Source organism: Ceratotherium simum, chromosome 13, assembly GCF_057802395.1.
Source record: "Ceratotherium simum simum isolate JZ-2026a chromosome 13, ASM5780239v1, whole genome shotgun sequence".
NCBI lineage: Eukaryota > Metazoa > Chordata > Mammalia > Perissodactyla > Rhinocerotidae > Ceratotherium > Ceratotherium simum.
The window spans coordinates 42081669-42101236 of record NC_141912.1 but is presented as its reverse complement, the minus strand read 5'-3'; the positions used below and the strand labels follow the sequence as shown (position 1 = coordinate 42101236).

At 49.6% G+C, this 19568-nt stretch overlaps 2 protein-coding genes across 2 annotated transcripts; both read left to right on the top strand.

Annotated features, from left to right (window-relative positions):
• Nucleotides 1-948: 948 nt before the first annotated feature.
• Nucleotides 949-5587, top strand: TREM2 (triggering receptor expressed on myeloid cells 2). Its single transcript, XM_087437868.1, has 5 exons — nucleotides 949-1088; nucleotides 2613-2963; nucleotides 4320-4407; nucleotides 5127-5311; nucleotides 5408-5587. The coding sequence occupies exons 1-5, from the start codon at nucleotides 1049-1051 to the stop codon at nucleotides 5422-5424; spliced, it is 681 nt and encodes a 226-aa protein (XP_087293994.1). The 5' UTR covers nucleotides 949-1048; the 3' UTR covers nucleotides 5425-5587.
• A 4172-nt stretch (nucleotides 5588-9759) lies between these two features.
• TREML1 (triggering receptor expressed on myeloid cells like 1) lies at nucleotides 9760-14547 on the top strand. The gene is made up of 6 exons (XM_004424168.3): nucleotides 9760-9830; nucleotides 10027-10359; nucleotides 12452-12566; nucleotides 12962-13047; nucleotides 13538-13590; nucleotides 13991-14547. Exons 1-6 carry the CDS (start codon nucleotides 9788-9790, stop codon nucleotides 14303-14305), a joined length of 945 nt encoding a protein of 314 aa, XP_004424225.1. The 5' UTR covers nucleotides 9760-9787; the 3' UTR covers nucleotides 14306-14547.
• Nucleotides 14548-19568: the final 5021 nt, after the last annotated feature.

Genomic DNA, 19568 nt, shown 5'->3' with positions numbered 1-19568 from the left:
CCCATCCCATCCCTGACTCGCCTTTGTGCCTTTGCACATGCAGATCCCTGTGCCTGGATTACCCTTCACAGGACCCGCACTTGTGGAAAAAGCACACCCCACCCCAGGAACACCAAGAAATGTCACATCCTGTCCCGTAGGATGGTCCGGAGGTCAAGGTGTGTGTGTGCACAAAACAATGCCCACGTGAGCATGTGTACACAGGAGGCACCCAACTGTGCAAACGAGACTCAACTTGGGCAGGAGATTCCAGGTGGCAGAGAAAATTCTTGACAGCCCATTCTCTCTCTCCCTGCTAACTAGGATAATAGTCCCAGTTAATATTTGTTGGGTGCTTACTGCGTGTCAGGCCTTGTTCTAAAGCACTTTGCCTGTAGAAATCCATGTTATCCTCCCAACGACACTATGCACTATTGTTATTCCCATGTTACAGATAGGGGAACTGAGACACAGAGAGGTTATGAATGTGTGGTTGCACACACAGGAAGTGAGGAAGGAGGGACTTGAAACCACTCCAGAGCCACGTTCTTTAATTGCTCTCACACTACAAGGATGCCGGCCCTGAAGGAAGGACTAGGAGGGGCTGGGGGAGGGTCCTGGACTCCAAGAGGAGCTGCTGTTCTCCATCCCCTGCAGGGCTGGAACCGGAGGATGGCAGGCCCTGCAGCTGGTCTGAACACCCGTGAGGACAGTGATCCCTGCGCTAGGCTCTGCAAGGAGGCCGAGTAGCCTCGGGCCCTGACCAGCCCCAGGCATGTGGGGAGTGACCCTGGCTGGCACAGGCGGGAGGACGGGCTGGGCTCTCAGAGGTCTGGGATCCTCAGCCTCCTGCTGCCAGGCTGCAGCGGCCGGCTCCTCCTCTGCCCTCCTCCCCCACCCCCGCACCCCCTCCCTGCATCATAAAGCCAGATCCCAGTCCCGACTCTTGCTCAATCCCCAGGAGCCGGTTCCCGTGGGCAGCGCCTGACCCTCTCCTTTCTGCAGTCCAGGAAAAGACAAGCTCTTGCACAAGGTGCCCTGCGTCTGCCCTCCGCAGGGGAAGGGTGACATGGAGCCTCTCCCGCTGCTCATCCTGCTCTCTGTCGCAGGTAGTATCCCCTCCCTCCGCCGTCGATGCCTTCTTTCCTTCCCCTTCCCGGAGTATATGGTGGGTGGGTGGGGAGCACTAAGCTGCACCACGAAGGCGGTTGAAGCCTAGGCATGTTCTGCATGCCTCCCGCCCCATATTTCTCATGCGCTCCCTCCCAGTACCAGAACCCGCTGTCAGACTCCTCATGCATGTGGAGACATAAGGGCCTGGTGGATTCTGGCCACTTGGAAAAGGAAGGAGTTCTGATGGTGGCATCTCAGGCACTAGCTAGCAGTTGGGGGAAGTTTTGGGGGGCACTGGTAAGAGCCCCTAAAATTATGAACCGCTTAAGCATAAGACAAGCCCCAGAAGAGTGGCGGGTTGGGAGGGAGGAAGGGCAGGAGGCAAGAACTCAGGACTGGTACCTGCATCTCCCGGGTGCCCCCTCCCGTGCTGAAGGCCCTCTTGTCCTCGGCCCTGGATGGGAGGTGAGGGGACTGAAGAGTTCTGTCACTGAGTTGGGGGGATTGACCTCCAGATTCTCACATACAACTGCCTCTTCCCACTGGGAGAGGGGGCCTCCTGCTCCCCCAGAGCAGTGGGCAAAGCTGGGTGAGAGGAGAGACTGTCCCAGTGGAGGCTTGCTCCTGCAGCTTCTCAGCTGAGGGTAGAGTGGGGGAAGGTGGGGGGATTGGAGGTAGAGGGACGGACAGGGTGGCATGTGGAGGGGGCATTGCTCTTCAGGTCTGTCTGGCTCCAAAAGGCAGGCCACCAGCTCCCCAATGCTATCTTTCAAGCTTCTGTCACCATATGGTTGACAAGGGGGTGAGGGGCGAGCCGAGAGAGGGGAAGTTGAGGCAGAGGGGTCTGGGGGATTCCCCTGTAGCCCCTGCACTGGCGATAGGCTGGTGCTCTAAACCCATCTCCCCCACCCCAGGGAGGGTCCCAAAATAGCAGCCTCATGTCTCCCCCAAAATAGCCCTGAGACGAGTCCTTATTAAAAGGGGAACAAAGCCACAGAAATAGGGAAGCTGGGAGCTAGGGTCACGAAGGAGGAGGAGGCTGAGCCTGTACCAGCGTGGGTAGCTGCAGAGGAAGCAAGCCTGGCCGGGGCAGCAAGGGGATGCCCAGCCCAGCCCCCTTGGACCCAGCCCCGAGCTGGAGAGGGCCACTGGCCCTGCTTTCTTGAGATGGAGTGGGGACAGGAGGGGTCTTGGTCCCACGTGATAAAGAGAAGATGTGCGGAATAGAACTGGAGGGAACTTCAAGACAAGTGTGTCTGTAAATAAGACCAGAGAGGGTCCATTACTTCTCCAAAGATGTCCAGCAAGTCCAATGGTGAAAAAGCCAGGTCCAGGACCCGGGGTTCCTGGTTCCCCATTTCCCGCAAACACACGCCTGAGCTGTGCCACCTTCTCCCAACTTGTACGAGAACCTGAGAACCTTAAGGGAGGATTTCTGTCCTTTTGTTCACTGCACATAGTGGGTGTTCGATAAATATTTGCTAAATGAGTGAAGCAGTGAATGAATGTCTCCTCCCCAGAGCTGTCCCGAGCCCACAACACCACGGTGTTCCAGGGCATGGCAGGCCGGTCTCTGAAGGTCTTCTGCCCCTACAACTCCGTGATGCACTGGGGGAGACGCAAAGCCTGGTGTCGCCAGCTGGGTGAAGACGGCCCGTGTCAGCAGGTAGTCAGTACCCACAGCTTGTGGCTGCTGTCCTTCCTGAAGAGGCGGAATGGGAGCACGGTCATCACGGATGATGCCCTGGGTGGCACACTCACCATTACGCTGCGGAATCTTCAAGCCCACGACGCTGGCCTCTACCAGTGTCAGAGCCTCCATGGTGGCGAGGCTGACACCCTCAGGAAGGTCCTGGTGGAGGTGCTGGCTGGTGAGTGGGCAGCTGACTACACCTCTGGCCCACCTCTGGGCTGGAGCTCATGTCTTTGGTGTCTGTGCACCGGACCACCCTCTGGACTTTCAGGGACCCTGGGAAAACCCACAGTGTGAATCTTGTCCCCCAACTCGGGGCCACCATGGATGGTTATGCAGGTTGCTTACTGCACCGGGGGGCCACAATGCAGCCCTGATGCCTCTTGCCAGGCTCTGCTCCCTGGTGCAGGACTACAGCGCTTGCAGGAAGGGTACCATTCTCTAATTTGCACAAGGCACCGTATGAGCGCACTGTGGTCCTGCTTCTCCAAGGAGCTTTATTCATTTGGCATCCAGTTAGGATGGAGCACTCTAGGTGGTCCTTAAGGAGTAAGAGGCGATTCATTTATTCCCTCATCCAACCATCCAACAGACCCACCAACATAAGTTAAGCACCAACCTAGTACAGAAAAACAACCTTAGAAAGGCACTCTGCTTGTGAACCTGAGCGGTGTGCTTCACCTCTCTGGGCCTCCATTTCTTCATCTTCAAATAGAGATGATGGTGTCTGTCCTGCTGACCCCACATGCAGGTTCCCATGAGGCACAAATGAGATGAGAGAGTTACGAGTCCTTGGGGGTAAGTGACAGCCCATGCCCCAGCCTCCTGCTGCTGAACTGATGTGGGATCCTCATTCCAGGCTTGACTAGGTGAGACAGGGCGGCCGTGGGGTCCTCCTCACTCCTGAGCTTTGTGCAGGGGATGTCCTCCAGGAAAGCCTTCTGCCTGTGTCTCCAGAATGTGACTGTGTCCCAAAGGAGAACAAATCTGGAGTTACATATCCCTTGTCTGGGGAGGGTAGGGGAGACCCCTTGCCCTAGACGCAAACCCCACCTCCACCACTTTTCTAAGTGGGAAGAGGGAGTAGGGGACGAGGAGACACGAATTTTCAGCCCTATCAGAGTCTAAGGCTCAGCCAACTCCCAAGAGGTTGGCAGGAAAATAATACTACCAATAATTCATTCAACAGTCAACAGCTTGACTGTTCACAGGACTTTTAAATACGTCCATCATTCCATTTGATCTTCCCAAAGACCCTGTGTGATCAGACAGTGTGAGCTGCAGTTACTGAGATCCTAGGAGATGCTGGGGACTATAGGGTGCTCTCACGGAATCCTGCAACACTAAGATTAAGGAGGTGTTCCTAATTACCCCACTTTATAGGTGAGGAAACTGAGGCTCATAGAGGTTAACAACTTGATCTGCACAGGACCAGAGCCCAGGGGCCTCACCCCTCCCAGAGGGGTCCTCCCTGCCGTGGTGGGCTGCCTCAAGGAGGAGCGGACAAGAAGCTCACAGGCTTTGTCTCCCACAGACCCCTTGGATCACCAGGACGCTGATCTCTGGATCCCCAAGGAATCTGAGAGCTTCGAGGATGCCCAGGTGGAGCACAGCATCTCCAGGTACAGTGACAGGTCTGTCCCTGGGCAAACTTCCACCCTGCAGAGCCCAGGCATGGGGTGGGGAAAATTCCAAGGCGGTTAGAGCCTGAAAGGGCATGGATAGGATCTTGTCTATATGCCCCTCCAACCAGCCGGTGTGTGTTGGCATGATGGTGCCAGTTGTTAAAATATTGAAATTCTTCCATAACAGTTTGGAAATAGCTGCTGCTCCAAGACTCCTGAATGGTCAGCCTCCCGGCCCTCCCCTGGCAGCCCTCGGACATCCCCACAATTCAGCAACAGTGAAACTTTTAGTACTTTAGTACAAAACTGGGACACTCAAACCCCTGCTCCTTTGACAGGACCAGAATCAATTTTGATTGGTTCATGCCTCTGTACTGGCGTTTAAACATTGTTAATATAACCGGAGCTCACATGGGCATGCACAAACACACATACACACACCCCATACCATACCATCATGTATGACAGAAAACTACTCAGGGAGGGAAGGTGATGTGTTTAAATGCGCTCAGCAGGCAGATCCATACCTAGAACTCAGATCTCCTGTCCACAGGCTCCCCTAAGCTGCACAAAGCCCCACGCCAGAGACGGCACTGGATGAGGAGGTACCCTGAGCCCCTGGAAGCTCCTGGTGTCTCCCCATTCCTTCTCTGAGGGCAGATTGCAGTCTGTAGGCCCCCTCAAGGCCTCCCACATGCCCTCCTTGTTTCTCCAAGGAGCCTTGCAGAAGACGAGATCCCCTTCCTGCCCACGTCCATCCTTCTCCTCTTGGTCTGCATCTTTCTCAGCAAGCTGTTAGCAGCCAGCGCCCTCTGGGCTGCGGCCTGGCATGGGCAGAAACAGGGGACACCCCCAGCCAGTGGGCCGGACCATGGCCACAACCAGCTCCAAATTCTGACAGGTGAGCTTGGAGAGCACAGCGGTGGCTGGGGGTGGACTGGGCAGGGACGGCGAGGTGGGGCTGAGAGGGGCCGTGTGAGTACTCGGTCTGTTGCAGAGGAGAGAGGCACATGAGAGAAGAGGACCCCACATGGAAGGAGAGGCCTGGGAGAGGTCTGCAGAGACCACCCCAGTCTGCACACTCACCTCTCGGCCACCAAGACTCCTGGGCCTGCTTTGGAAAAGGCCACTCTGCCTGTACCCGGTTTCTCCTGGACCCTGGAAGCTGGTGTGTGTGTGTGTGTGTGTGTGTGTGCACGTGTGTGTGCGTGTGTGTGTGACTGGAAGGTGGGAGGGACATCTATCAACTTCTAGACATTGGACATTAAACACTCTCACAAATGAATCCAAGATTTCATGTTCACCTGGATGATTTGGGGCATCGAGAAGGCCTTCTCTTTTGCTGCGGGGCTAGGAGAATGAATTTGGATGAGGGAAAGATAAAAGGTCTGGCTCCTTGGGGCCTAGGTCTTAGGACACCATGTCCCTCCATTCTCACAGGCTCCACACCAGCCAATCTTTCTATTCGTCTCTCTCCCTTCTCTAGAGCTAATTACCAAGTCCTGCCTCCTCCTCTGGAATTTCTCTAGAGTCTAGTCTTCGTCTCCTCTTGCCTCCCATCCATCAGTCCCCTAGATTGTTGCTGGCCTCCCTCCACCCCCACATCCCCACCCCCAAGTCCATCCAATTCCCAGCTGACTCATCCTTTGGTCTCCCTAGAGCTTTGCTTTCTTCATGTTACTTCCCCTCCAGAGAAATGACAAGGGCTTGGGTTACAGAGTGCAGCATACTTGAGCTGGGAGCTACCAGTTCAAGCCCCTCACTGAAAGGAAACTGAGGCCCAGAAGGAAAAGGATTTACCAGAAGTCCCCAATAGAGCCTGGAAATTCAAATTTCACTTGGCATTCAAGGTGCCCTTCCCTTTAGCTCACTCCTACTCATGTATTCATTTATTTATTCAACAGATTTCCTGTGCCAGCTACTATTCTAGGCACTGGGGACAGAACAGCGAACAAATCAGGCAAAGATTTCTGCCCACACACAGCCACGTCCTGGTGGGAGGAGAGGGAAACAGACAAACAATACATCAGTCAGTCAGATGGTTGGAGCCTGGGGAGTGCAGAAGGGACTGGGGTGAAGCAATTCTGAAGGGTGGTCAGAAGTACCACTTAAGGGGTCGGCCTGGTGGCACAAGCAGTTAAGTGCGTGCACTCAGATGCCGCGGCCCGGGGTTCGCATGTTCGGATCCCGGGTGCGCACCGACGCACTGCTTGGCAAGCCATGCTGCGGTGGCGTCCCATATAAAGTAGAGGAAGATGGGCACGGATGTTAGCCCAGGGCCAGCCTTCCTCAGGAAAACAAAAAGAGGAGGATTGGCAGATGTTAGCACAGGGCTGATCTCCTCACCAAAAAAAAAAAAAAAAAAAAAGTACCACTTAAGAAACCCTGGGAGGAGGCAAGTGAACCATGAACGTATCATAGGGAGAGCATTCAGGACAGGGAACAGCCAGGGCAGCTTAAGGAACTTCCTCTCTCTTCAATACACACTCACCACCAGGATCAAGAGTAAGGGACGGAGACTTCCCCAGGTGGGCTGCCTGGAAGAGGAGGAAATGAGTCGGCCACATCCTGGGCTCTCTGTCCTGGGCTTCAGAGAGGTGGAAGCCCAGGATCCCCTCTGGCCACAGCTGCACATGGCTGCTTTGCCCTCTAACCTGGGGGTGGGTACTTGGGGTTTTGAATCGTTGGGAAGGAGCCCCGATGCAACCCTGTGTTCTGGCCTCACATCGACACATCACTCCCCGCCACCCCCCAGCCCTGCCCCGGCCCTGCCTCACCCACTCCCTATTGAGGCTGCTCTGCTGGTCCTGCCCCCGAGCTCTGTGACTCTGGTCCAGTCCGTTTCCCTGGCCTTCCTGACTCAGCAGCACGTGACACTTCCTCATCTCGTCCCTGGGCAGGGTCTAGACACCAAGACTGAGCTGAGCCCAAACTGAGCCCGCTCCACCTCCCTCCTGCCATCTCTGGGGCCCAGTGCTGATGAGATGGCAGAGGAGGCACCCAGGGGTGCCTGGCAGTGGCGTGCGGCTGGAAATTTCCTCCTCTTGCGAGCTTGGCCTTTTCTCTTTCCTGCTCTGCCATGTCGGAGACATTCACCTCTGGATTCGGATTGCCATTGGGATCCCCTGCCCTGGATCCCAATGAGGGGATCCGTTGGACTGAGGGGCACACTGGGGGCACACTAGACTGAAAGGGGTCTCACAAATGGGTTTCACATTTCAGCTTTGCCTCCCACTAAGAAACTTTAAGCAAGTTCCTTAACTCCTCTGAGCCACAGGGTCCTCTCCTATTAGAAAACAAAATGACCCTACTTCACTGGGTTTCTGTGGGGTCGAAAGAAATACATTAGTGAAAGTCCCTGGTCGGCTGTCTGGCGCATAGTAGGTCCTCCATAAACACTGGCTTTCTTCTGCTTCTCTAACGCCCAGCGATAAGACACCTCCCCGGAGGCCAGGATCCTGCCTGGTCACCTCTGTCCTGGGCACCCAGCAGGGGACTGAATCCATTTTAGGCATTTGGTTAAATATTGAGGACAGGTCTCCTCTTCACACAACACTCCCAGGTGGCTGGTTACTGTGAAAATAACTTTTTTGTAAGGAAATCAAAGAAAGCCTGACACATATTTGCAGGACAGAGAGAAGTACTTCCACATCACCCACCAGGGTGACCCAGCCGTCTAGTTAGCTTGATACTTTGCCAGCGTTAGCACAGAAAGTCCTGTGTCCCAGGGAAGCCCTCAGTCCCGGGCCCACAGGGACAGATGGTCACCCTATCACCACTTCCACCAGGCTCAGCTTATCACACCAGCCACCAGCAGGCTTTCTGAGGCTCCTGCTCCCAGTTTCCCATTCTCAACTCCCTTGCTCCCTAAGGAAGACGGAGGCAGAGAGAGGGAAGGAGGAGAGAAGGGAGGGGCGGGGGAGGGGAGAGGGTGGATTTTCCAGCCCCTGTCTTGGTGAGATCATCCAGGTCAGGGCAATGTGCCCTCCCAGCCGTCCCCACCTTGCCCGCTCTCGTCTCTCTGAGCACCGGTGCTCCTCCTGCTGTCCCAGGTCAGGAGGTTTATTACTCACTGTCTGTGTGGGATCCCCAACCCCAATTCAGCACAGGGCGATGGGAACGAGGGCCAGACGTTTCCTGTACAGGCAATTAGCTTGTGTCACAGGAAAGAAACCCCAAATTATGAGACTTAGAGCTTATATAGCACGTCTGGCATATTGGCCCATCTTCCTCTTTGGAGAGAGAGAGAGACCTTTACTCTGGAACATAAACGATCTTCTCCGGGGCGGGGGGCAGGAGGATGTAAGCCAATCTCTCTGGAGCTGATACACGTCTCTAGCTTCCAAGGTATGTTTGCTGTTCAGTTACCCTGGAACCAAGCTTGTCAGGGCCCTTTGCTCAGACGGCCCAGACCAAGCAGAAATGTGAAAATCTTCATGCAGATTGTCTCCCAACAGAGAGGATAGGGCATTCATGAAACAACAATAATATGCTGTGAATAAGAAACATTCGGAGAATAAGAAATACTGTAAATTAAAAACACTAAAGAATAAAAATTTAAAAGACAATAATAGAAGAGATGGAAGAAAAAGATGAAGATATCTTCTAGAAATCAGAAAAGAGTGGACAAAAAGATGGAAAATGAGAGAGAAAAGATATGAAAGTTAGATGAATACATGAAGTTCAATATTCAACTAATTAAAGAGTTCCAGAAAAACAGAGGGGGACAAAAAGAAAATGGAGAAGTAATTATTGAAGAAATAATGCAATCCCCGGAACTGGAGAGAGAATGTGGGTCCACATTGAAATGGTCTGGAGAGCACCCAGCACAACAAACGATGTCAGGCCGGGTCCAGGGCACACTATCAAGGTGGGACTTCCTGTTGTGAGGTTGTACTGCAGGAGAAGGACCATCTCCTGAAAGCTTGGGTGGGGGCACTCAGAGAGAACTTAGAATCAGAATGCCTTGGACCATGGGTAAGACCCTTGACCTCCCTCCTTCACAGCTCTGCATCCTTAGATTCTACACAGGGAAGACCCTGGAGATCATCTTCCCTCTTTCTCTATTGCTCTCTGGTAGCCATGACCCTCCTCCCACTTGAATCCCTTAGCACAACCCCAGGCTTCTGCCTTTCCTTGGGCCTTCTCCCCTGCCTTGCCCACCCCCACCCTCAGGGTCAGTTCCTGAGCACTGGACCAACCAGGGATTGGAAGAGCTCCTTATGCCCACCCATGGAGGGGCCCACCAGTGCCTGCCTCCCACCCCGTGGTCACTGAGAGCCACACGTGACTATCTGAGGCAGATGTTTCCTGCCCCCAGGGCAATGCTGTATCAGTGCCCAGGCAAGCCCGAGAGCTGACATCTCCCTGCCCAGCCATGGGTCCCAACCTGTTCCTGCTACTGCTCTTGGGACTAACAGGTAAGTTCAGAAGGAGCTGCACTCTGGGCCCATATACTTCACTTCATGCCCAAGAATGATTGGCCTTATTGTGGCAACAGTAACATGTGTGGGGTCTAGAAGGTGGACCTCTAGGTCCCTGTGCCCCTGTGTTATCGGTGGGCTGGGAGGAGCCCCCAGCTGCTGCCTAGCATTTCCAGGTGCTTTCCTTCCCTAGGCCAGGGCTGGGCTGACAGCCTTCCTGAGAAGCTGCAGGCACCTGTGGGGGGCTCCATTCTGGTGCAGTGCCACTACCGACCCCAGGACATCAAGGCTGAGAAGGTGTGGTGCCGGTTCTTGCCGGAGGGATGCCAGACCTTGGTGTCCTCAGCTGTGGATCGCAGAGCCCCAGGGAGTAGGCGCACATTTCTCACCGACCTGGGGAGCGGCCTGCTCCAGGTGGAGATGGTGACCCTGAGAGAGGAGGATGCAGGAGAATACGGCTGCGTGGTGGAGGGAACCGCCGGGCTCCAGACGGTGCACAGAGTCGCTCTGGAAGTGCTCCCTGCCGGTGAGTTATCCCAGGCCTGCTCTTGACCCTCTGACCTGCCCTCCCCACCCCCACCTGCTGCTCTTGGGTCCTTGGGGGGTGGGGGCCGCCTGGGGGAGGAATTGGGAGGAGATATCCTTTTGACAGCTCTTCAGGGAACGGAAACCAAACCGGGCGAGAAGTCTGAGATAAATCAGTCAAACAGCAGTCCCTGTCCCCTCCCGCACAGGCGGTCTCCCACCGGAAGGAAGGCGTATCCTCCTTCCCCATCATGGCCGTGGCCTCCTCCTCCAGCATTTTCAACATACTTGATGCTCTTTCTTTTCCTTGGAAATGTTTGAAACAAAGTTTTAATTTGGGCATATCAACTGGAATTAATTTTTTATATCTTCCAGTTTTTTATTCCTGTAATAATGGGTTTGACGGCTTAAAAATTACTGAATTCATATCTTATCTAATTTTATTAGTCTTCACTGAGCGTGTAGTGTGTGCCTCACCTACAGGCAGGTATATTCAAGGCCTGAACTACTTCAACTCATTCTGTTTTAAAAATGGGGAACGTGTCATTAATATTTAAGCCAATATTCTCAACCCTATTTCCAGTATAGAAAGCACTTTATTTCTACAGGTTTCCTTCTCACAGTCTACAACTTTCTTACATCTAAGCATTTGTTGAAAGAAAAATTTAAAGTATTTAAAAAACTTGTTTTTCAGAAAAACAGGATGTTGTGGAAAAAAATATTGTGGAGGGAAATGGTCAGCTGCTACCCACTGGAGCAGAGACTCCTGCCACCTTTCTCTCACAGATGCTGACATTTTTTTCATTTTCAGGTCTTCTTTTTCTCAAGTAATTTGTGCCGAATCCTCACATAATGAAATTAAGAAAGGCACTTTCCTTTCTCTTGGTTTTTTTCCATCTGTTCATTATGAGGATGGACTAAGCTGTCATTGAATAGCTTTCATCTCAAGGCCATGATTATTATTTTATATTATATAGTCCCATTAATCCTAGTCATCTCTTGTTCTCCTCCTTCTTTGACTCTAAAGTCTAAAGTCTAGGAACTCAAAGTTATACCTCCCTAAAGAGTAAAATGTGACAAGATGAGACGCACTGGGAAGAGGGGGCAGGGAGACGGCTCCCTGCAGTGGGGCGGGTGCTGGGGACCCCAACAGCCGCAGAGGATGGTTGTTCAGGCAGGCAGCTGGAGCACGGTATCCAGGGAGGATGTGGATGGCAGCTCAGGCAAGCATTTAGCTTCAGAGAACCTCGTCCAAGGTGGCTTAAAAAGTACCAAGAGGGCAGGACATATGCAGCAAGATTGGGGCCACAGCAGGTCCAGTTCCTGGTTTGGCGTGGGGTGGGGATTAGGAATGGTGAGTTTCTAAGAACAAGGCAAGGCCCCCATCCCAGAGGGTCTAGAAGGATGGGCCAGGTCCCCAAGATAGATCCTCAGGCCCAAAGAAACCAACCCTGGGGCCCCCAGCCAGAGGTTGAGCATGTTGTAGAGATGACGGAAGCCTTGTTACAAAACTGAGTCTCAGGGTCTGAGCAAGCCTCTCAGCAAGGGTCAGTTGGCATTGTGTCATATTAGGACTGACCTCAGAGTTCCTTAGATCCTGAGCTCGGGGTGGGGCTCGACCACCCTGCAGGTTATGTGGACAGTTGCAGGTATGTGGAGAGTTCTACTGTGCAGGTATGTGGATGAGACAAGGTCGCCACTGAGGATGAAAGTGGAGAAACCTATTCTGGGGTAGGGAGGGGAAGTGGGCACAGATTACCCAGTGGGTGTTTCTGCACAGTCTGAGCAGCCTGATAAGACCAGGGCGTACAGGGGAACAGGTGGAGGAGAAGAAATGCAGAGCGAAAGGGGTGGGGGCTGGCGGTAGAGGGGAAAGTGGGCATATTCGTTACCAGGTAAAGACATAAAGAGCGCCATTCCCTGACCCCCAGAATGAGAGGCCCCTAAAGAATATCCCAAGTCCTCCTTCTTTGTGTTTCTTACTGGGGACCTCTCCTTCTTCAGTTCTACTCCTCCATCCCTCAGACCTCAACAGGCCCTTGAACCCTGTCCACAATGGGTATGTGCTCATTAAATATTTCCTTCTGACTCAGCTCCTGGCCTGAACGGGGAGGAGAAAGAGACCTATAAGGCTGGCAGTCTGTCTGATGGCCCATCCTCAGACCCTGAAGGCAGTGCCAGCCCTTTGGAACCCAGCTGGGATAAGAGGTACTGACAAGAACTGTATTTGGGGACCTGGGAAAAGCGTGGTGCTGAAGATATGGCTTGTTTAGAGCCCCAGACTAAATCAAAGGAACACCTTATGATTCTTTCCTCCCCTGGGGAACTTCTGATCAGGCAGTAGACAGACAGACAGACATACCTCTGTACCCCAGTTCAGCAACGATCCCTTCAACCCGGGGGGATATCCCTTCTGCCAGGATACCTCGATGTGTCTCTCTTCTGCCCTGCCTGAGCCTGCCCGTCTCATTCCATTCCCCAAATCTCCTTCTCCCTACCATGGCTCATCAAGAACTGCAGCCTTTGCCACTGCTCCAGGATTCCTGGTGAGGAGCTCTCGCCAGGTTCAGGGCTAAGCTTGCCTATCCTTTTCTGTCCCTCAGCAGCCCCTTGATCTGGGGCGCTGTGCTCCTGCTGGTCCTGCTGGTGGCGGCAGCTGTGCTGTTTGCTGTGATGGCCAAAAGGAAAGGTAGGTGGCTGTCCACCCGCCCATCCCTGCACGGCCCTGCTGGTCCTGTGTCAGCTAGTCTTGCGGATGAGGCCGGGAATCTAGGTCTGCTCCCCTACAGCTGGGCTTGTCTGGGCTTTAGTAAGGGCCCCAGACCCTAGAATTCCTGTGGCTGAGGGGTGGAGGGGAGGAAGGAGATTCAGTGGGAGCAGGTCTGGGGACAGACAGGAATTGGAAAGGGTGGGCAGTGGGAGTGGGGACGATGACTGGAGGAGGTGGGGAAAGGGTTTCAGGAGCTAGATTGAGTGCTGAGGCAGGTTGCCAGGAGCTGCGGAAGCAGGAAGTGGGTGGAAGCATTAGTGAAGGCTGGGGAGGCGGATGGGGTAAAGATTTGCTGGTGGGAGTGGGGCCGGTGAGTCTGGACTAGGAAGGAGGTTTCAGAGGTTTCCGAAGGGAGTGAGGGGATGGGCTTTGAGCTAGCACAGGACGCAGACTGCTGCTGTCCTGCCAGGGAACAGGCGTGGCGTCTGTGGCCGATTCCAGAGCAGTGGAGTGCCAGGCACGGTAAGAGGTCTCTGAGGGCCCCCAGCCAGATTCCCCAGACCCTCCATCTGCCATGATCCCTGAGAGGCCCCAGGATGATGGGGTGGAGGAAGGACTGGAACCAGTCAGGGTCCAAACCCTTTTCCTAAATTCTGTAAACTTGGCCCCAATGGCCTTCAACCTTCCCACCTTGGTCTCCCACCTTCCCACCTCTGTCTCTCACCTTCCCACCTCAGTCTCCCACCTTCCCAGATTTGGGGAGGACCTTGGGGCTTGAAAATCTTCAGAGTGAAGCCTTCTTGCTCACTGACATGCTCAGGATGTGGGAGACAGATCCAGTGTGGTCCTGGGCTTTCCACCAAAGGGAACTGGGGCAGAGGGAGGGTTCTCTCTTTGCCTGATTTGCCTGCTTTTGTTCCAGGCCCCCTCCTCAGTGGTCCACCACATCAGTGACTCTGGACTGGCTGTAGATTTGCCATCGGATGTACCATATGTTAGGCTCGAGTCTCCACCCTCCTTCGACAATACCACCTACACCAACCTACCTCTTGATCCCCCGTCAGGGAAACCCCCACCCCTAGCCCCATCCTCATCACCTCCTCTGCCTGCTGAGGTCCTGACCTGCTCCAAGCCTGTGACATATGCCACAGTCGTCTCCCCTGGAGGGCAGCAGGATGGAGGAGCCTTCTGTGAGCCAGCCCAAGATCCACCTAATAGCCAGAGTCCACCTAGCTAAGCTGCTCACCATGTTGTGCGCTCACAGAGACCATCCCCAGGTTCTGTGCATCCAGCCAGCCAGCCCATGCCCTAGATCCTTAAGATACCAGAGCAACTAGGGACTAGGATCTAATCTAATGTCTTGACTTTTCTGACCTGGAAAGTGATGCTTGGATATGATTGAGGTGTCTTGGCAAAGCCCCCCATCCTGGTTCCTCTGTCATTACACCACTGGGGTAAATAAATTCTAAATTATGATATATGAGCTCTTGATGGTTGAGGGGAAAGGAAAGGGCTCGAATTTGACTATTGACATGGCCTGTGACTGAAAAGACTCTGTTCCAGAGTTGGTCCAGAGACAGAATGATCTCCTGCCTGTCCTGCCAGTGGGGAAGTGGTTTCATTCCTTGGTCAGTATACTGCAATGCGGTTTGATTTAAAGGGCACCAAAACGGCTTCTTCAAAAGTATTTATTGCCTTTCTCATGGTATCTGAAAGTATAGATTCATTTGTTTGATAGGTCTAGAAGTTCCTTCTGCTCTCTGCTCTACACCTTGTAAACAAGTGACAATCTTATGATGTGACAACACATAATGGGAGGTGGGAGATAATAGTTAAAGGTGAGGTGAGAGGTGAGGCTGAGAAGAAACAGGAGTAAGGACAGAAACTGAATATACGCACCAAGACTATTCCTTGGCAGGACAAAGGATCTTCAAATACCAGGAGACATCACTTTTACCAGAGCTGGCTCTTCTCAACGGGGTGGCCATCTGGTAGCACTGTTCCCTGTGGCCAGAACTCTGGAGCCCCGGGGGTGAGGGAAGGGGAATGAATGGTAAGGGTGTGGCCATGGTTAAGTGTAAATGAAAGCTAGTCCAGGCTGGGGGTGGGACGGCCTTTAAGGTCTCTGCCAGGCTTTCTCCTGAAACTGCGCAATTTGAAAGTTTTTGCCATATTGAGATGAGAGGATGAGGATGCTCAGGAACCCAGTCATCTTATAATCCTGGAGAGCTATGCATAAAGAGGTTTCACTATCCAGAGGGGCCTTAAGCTTGGTCTAGGCACCTCAGGAGAAAGGACAGGCAGGGGCTGTGCCCTGGGCTCCAGCCATGTAAGCTCACTGATGCTATTTTCAGGGAACTCTGGCAGGATGTTCTGAGCTTTCCCGATAGAGTCTCGGTCTGTGACAGAACCTAAATTTACTTCTGTCCCTGGTGGAGGCAGCAGCTGCCCACCAATCAGCGAAGCCTCCTTTTCTTGGGCTAAGATCGCTGGGGACTTCCTGGCGGGGAAGGTGAGGCCACAAGGGTGGAGGAGAATGCAAGAGAAGGGCAAAATAAAGTCTAAAAAGAACCCCTCTGAGAACAACTTACCTTGGTCTGAATGTATTTTAAACGTTTTAGAAGCTGACAGAAGTAAAAGTATATTTAACGGTACAAAGGGAAATCCTAAGGAAGATAATCAGCTGGCTGGTGTAGAAAAAGAAAGGAGGAAAGGGAAATATGTTAATTCCATCATCACTCATGGTGGGAAGTCTACAAATATTGTCAAATAACAAAACTAAAACAATTTAGAGACGAGTTTGATGTCCTTTATTCAAGGGAAAACAGTCCATGGACTGGGGGAGTGCAGTGCCTCACAAGCAGCGGCGCCCTGTTCCTGGGAGATCTGGGGCAAAAGCGAGTTTTACAGAGCCTTAAAAGAGGCAACGCGAAACAGGGCGTGGTCGGCTAGGAGGTCAGGGATTTCACCGCAAGGCCGCAGGTCCTATTTTTTAGGGTAAGGTACAGGTCCTACATTTTTAGGGTAAGGTACGCTGCCTAAGGCTGAGTTGGAGGATTGTGTTCGGGGTATGTTAGTTTCCTTAACAGGTGGTTCCCCTAAGTGCAGGCTTAGATTTCGATTTAGATCCTAGGTTTAGATTTCTGACGGAGGCCAGACCACTGGGGCAGCCTCCATTTTATGGGTCCTGATACAGGAATTAACTTTATAAATACCAACCAAAGTCATAGTTTATAAAAGTAACTGCGAAGATGAAAATACTGACTTTCTAAATTTCATCATAAGAAACACAAAAACAGAGCAAAGGAAATGCAGGCAACACGGTGAGACAGTCGCTTCATACTTTGGAATTCAGCTCAAGCTGTTCTTGGAGGAGAATTAATATACTTAACAAAAATTAAGCATCTTACTCAAATAGCTAGTTAATTTTAAAGGAGAAAAATGATATAACTAATACATAAATAAAAGAGCTTATTCTTTGAAATGAAATGAAATAAAAGAGACAAAGTATTAGCTAATTTACTCAAGAAGAAGGGTGAAATGAGAAATGACAAGGGAGAAATAAATAATCACAGATATAAAGACAATGAAAAAAAGTGAGAGTATTTTGTGCTGCCAGTGGTGGTGAAGCGGGAATGACTGCAAAGGAGCCTGAAAGAACTTTTTGGGGGTGATTGAAATGTTCTCTGTCATGATTGTGGTCATGGTTACATGGGTGTAACATTTGTCAAAACTCATTATTAACATAGGTGCATTTTCTTGTATGTAAATTATATTTTGATAAAGTTGATTTAAAAAAATACTTGAAAGACCACTGGGGAATCATTAAAATATTCTTAGAGAGGAAAAAACTCTTTAAATTATTACACAAAACTCAGAAGCCATAAAAGAATTCATAGATACATGAAAACTGATATGTTAAGATAAATTAAGAAAAAACTGATACCTAAAAACAAAATCACCATAAACAAAAGACAAAACACAAAATGGAGAAAAATTTTGCAACTCATACAAAGGCAGAGGGCTCATTTCCTTAACTCCTACAAACCGATTGGAAAATAAATAATAAAATATGGTCACTGGATATACACATATAGCTCTCACAAAAGCAAATATAAACATAGGAAAGATGTTTAACTTCATCTAAGGGAAATGCAAATTAAAAATACACTGAGAGTGATTTAAACAAAAATCATGGTTAAAGAATTCTGAAAAATTCTCTCCTCCATGATAGCAACAAGAAAACTGGCAAAAATAGTCAGAATCAACTTTTTCAGAACTCTGGAAATTAACTATTGGCTTGCATCAATCCAAGGAGTGTTTACTCAAGAAAAACGGCTTTCCCTCCCTCCTGATTTAAAGACAACTTCACAAAGCAATAATTACACATCTGAGTTGATGGGCACACTACTTATTAAGATGTAACTTTTATGACAAAAACTATGAAGGAGAGGGGAGGAAATGGGTCTTTATAGGAGTAAAATTTTTGTATATTACTGAAATTAAGTCAGTATGAACCTGAACTATACTGTTTTAAATTAAAATGCTAATTGTAATCCCCATAGCAACCACTAAGAAAATAACTCAAAATTATACAGTAAAAGAAATGACAAGAGGGGCCGGCCCCATGGCATGGTGGTTAAGTGCGCACACTCCACTGCTGGTGGCCCAGGTTTGGATCCCAGGTGCACACCGACACACTGCTTGTCAGGCCATGCTGTGGTGGCGTCCCATATAAAGTGGAGGAAGATGGGCACAGATGTTAGCTCAGGGCCAGTCTTTCTCAGCAAAAAGAGGAGGATTGGCATGGATGTGGCTGATCTTCCTCACAAAAAAAATAAAACATTAAAAAAAAAAATTAAAAAAAAATGACAAGAGAATTAAAATTAAATTTAAATTAAAATAATCTATTTAATATAACAAAATATAGTGGAGAAATAGAAGGGAAAAAAACCCTTAAAACAAATAGAAAACAAATAACAAGATGGCAGACACAAATTCTACCTTATCAATAATTACATTGAATATAAGTAGATTAAATATTCCAATTAAAAGCCAGAGACTGGTAGAACGGATTAAAAAATTTAATTAAAAAATTAAAAAACACATGATTCAACTATATGCTGCCTCTATGAGACAAACGATTTAAGAACACAAATAGGTTGAAAGTAAAAGGATGGAAAAATATACATCATGCAAACTAGCTAAAGAGAGTTGGAGGGGTTATACTAATATCAGATAAAACATACTTCAAGACAATAATTGTTATAGACAATAAAAGGATATTTTATAATGATAAAAGTCAATTCATCAAGAAGATATAAAAATTATAAATATGAGTGCACCTAACAACAAAGTTTCAAAATACACAAAGCAAAAACTGACAGAATTGAAGGGAGAAATAGACAATTAAAGAATAATACCCCACTTTCCACAACAGATGGAACAAGTAGGTAGAAGATCAGTAAGGAAATAGTAGACATGAACAACACCATAAACCCACTAGATCTAACAGACATCTATAAAACACTCCACCCAACAACAGCAGAATACACATTCTTCTCAAGCGTACATGCAGTGTACATAGTTCTCAGCGTACATAGACCGTATGTTTTACCATAAACAAGTCTCAATAAATTTAAAAGGATTGATATCATACAAAGTATGTTTTCTGACCATAATAGAATGAAATTGGAAATCAATAACAGAAGTAAAGTTTGGAAACTCACAAATAGGTAGAAATTAAACAACATACTCCTAAATAACAAATGGGTCAAAGAAGTCATAAGAGAAATTAGAAATACTTTGAGATGAATGAATACAAAAATATGACATACCAAAACTTAGGGAATGAGGCAAAATCAGTGCTTAGAGGGAAAATTTATAGCTGTAAACACATATTAAAAAAGAAGAAAGATGTCAAATTAATAACCTAACCTTACACCTGAAAAAACTAGAAACAGAAGAGCCAACTAAACCCAAGGCAAACTGAAGGAAATAATAAAGATTAGAGAAGAAATGAACAAAATAGAGAACAGAAAAAAAGTCAACAAAACCAAGAGTTGGTTCTTTGAGAAGACCAACAAAATTGACAGGTGGGTATTATTACTGACCTTAGAGAAATAAAAAGGACTATAAGAGAATACTATGAACAACTGTATGCCAAGAAATTATCTAAGATGAAATGGACAACTTTGTAGAAAGACATAACTACTGAAACTGACTCAAGAAGAAATAGAAAATCTGAATAGAATTATAACAAGTAAAGAAGTATAATTAGTAATCAAAAAAACTTCCTACAAAGAGAACCCCAGGCCCAGAGGGCTCCACTGGTGAATTCTACCAAACATTGAAAGAATTTTAAAACCAATCCTTCACAAACTCTTCCAAAAAACAGAAGAGGAAGGAATACTTCCCAACTCATTCTATGAGACCAGTTTTACCTTCATGCAAAAACCAGACAAAGAGATCACAAGAAAACTACAGACCAACATCCCTTA

Excerpts from the sequence above, each read along its gene's own strand:
- TREM2 (XM_087437868.1), top strand. The coding sequence starts at position 1,049 with ATGGAGCCTCTCCCGCTGCTCATCCTGCTCTCTGTCGCAG. Across the intron at positions 1,089-2,612 it reads CATCCTGCTCTCTGTCGCAG|AGCTGTCCCGAGCCCACAAC; the intron begins GTAGTATCCCCT and ends TCTCCTCCCCAG. Across the intron at positions 2,964-4,319 it reads CCTGGTGGAGGTGCTGGCTG|ACCCCTTGGATCACCAGGAC; the intron begins GTGAGTGGGCAG and ends TGTCTCCCACAG.
- TREML1 (XM_004424168.3), top strand. The coding sequence starts at position 9,788 with ATGGGTCCCAACCTGTTCCTGCTACTGCTCTTGGGACTAACAG. Across the intron at positions 9,831-10,026 it reads ACTGCTCTTGGGACTAACAG|GCCAGGGCTGGGCTGACAGC; the intron begins GTAAGTTCAGAA and ends TTCCTTCCCTAG. Across the intron at positions 13,591-13,990 it reads GCAGTGGAGTGCCAGGCACG|GCCCCCTCCTCAGTGGTCCA; the intron begins GTAAGAGGTCTC and ends CTTTTGTTCCAG.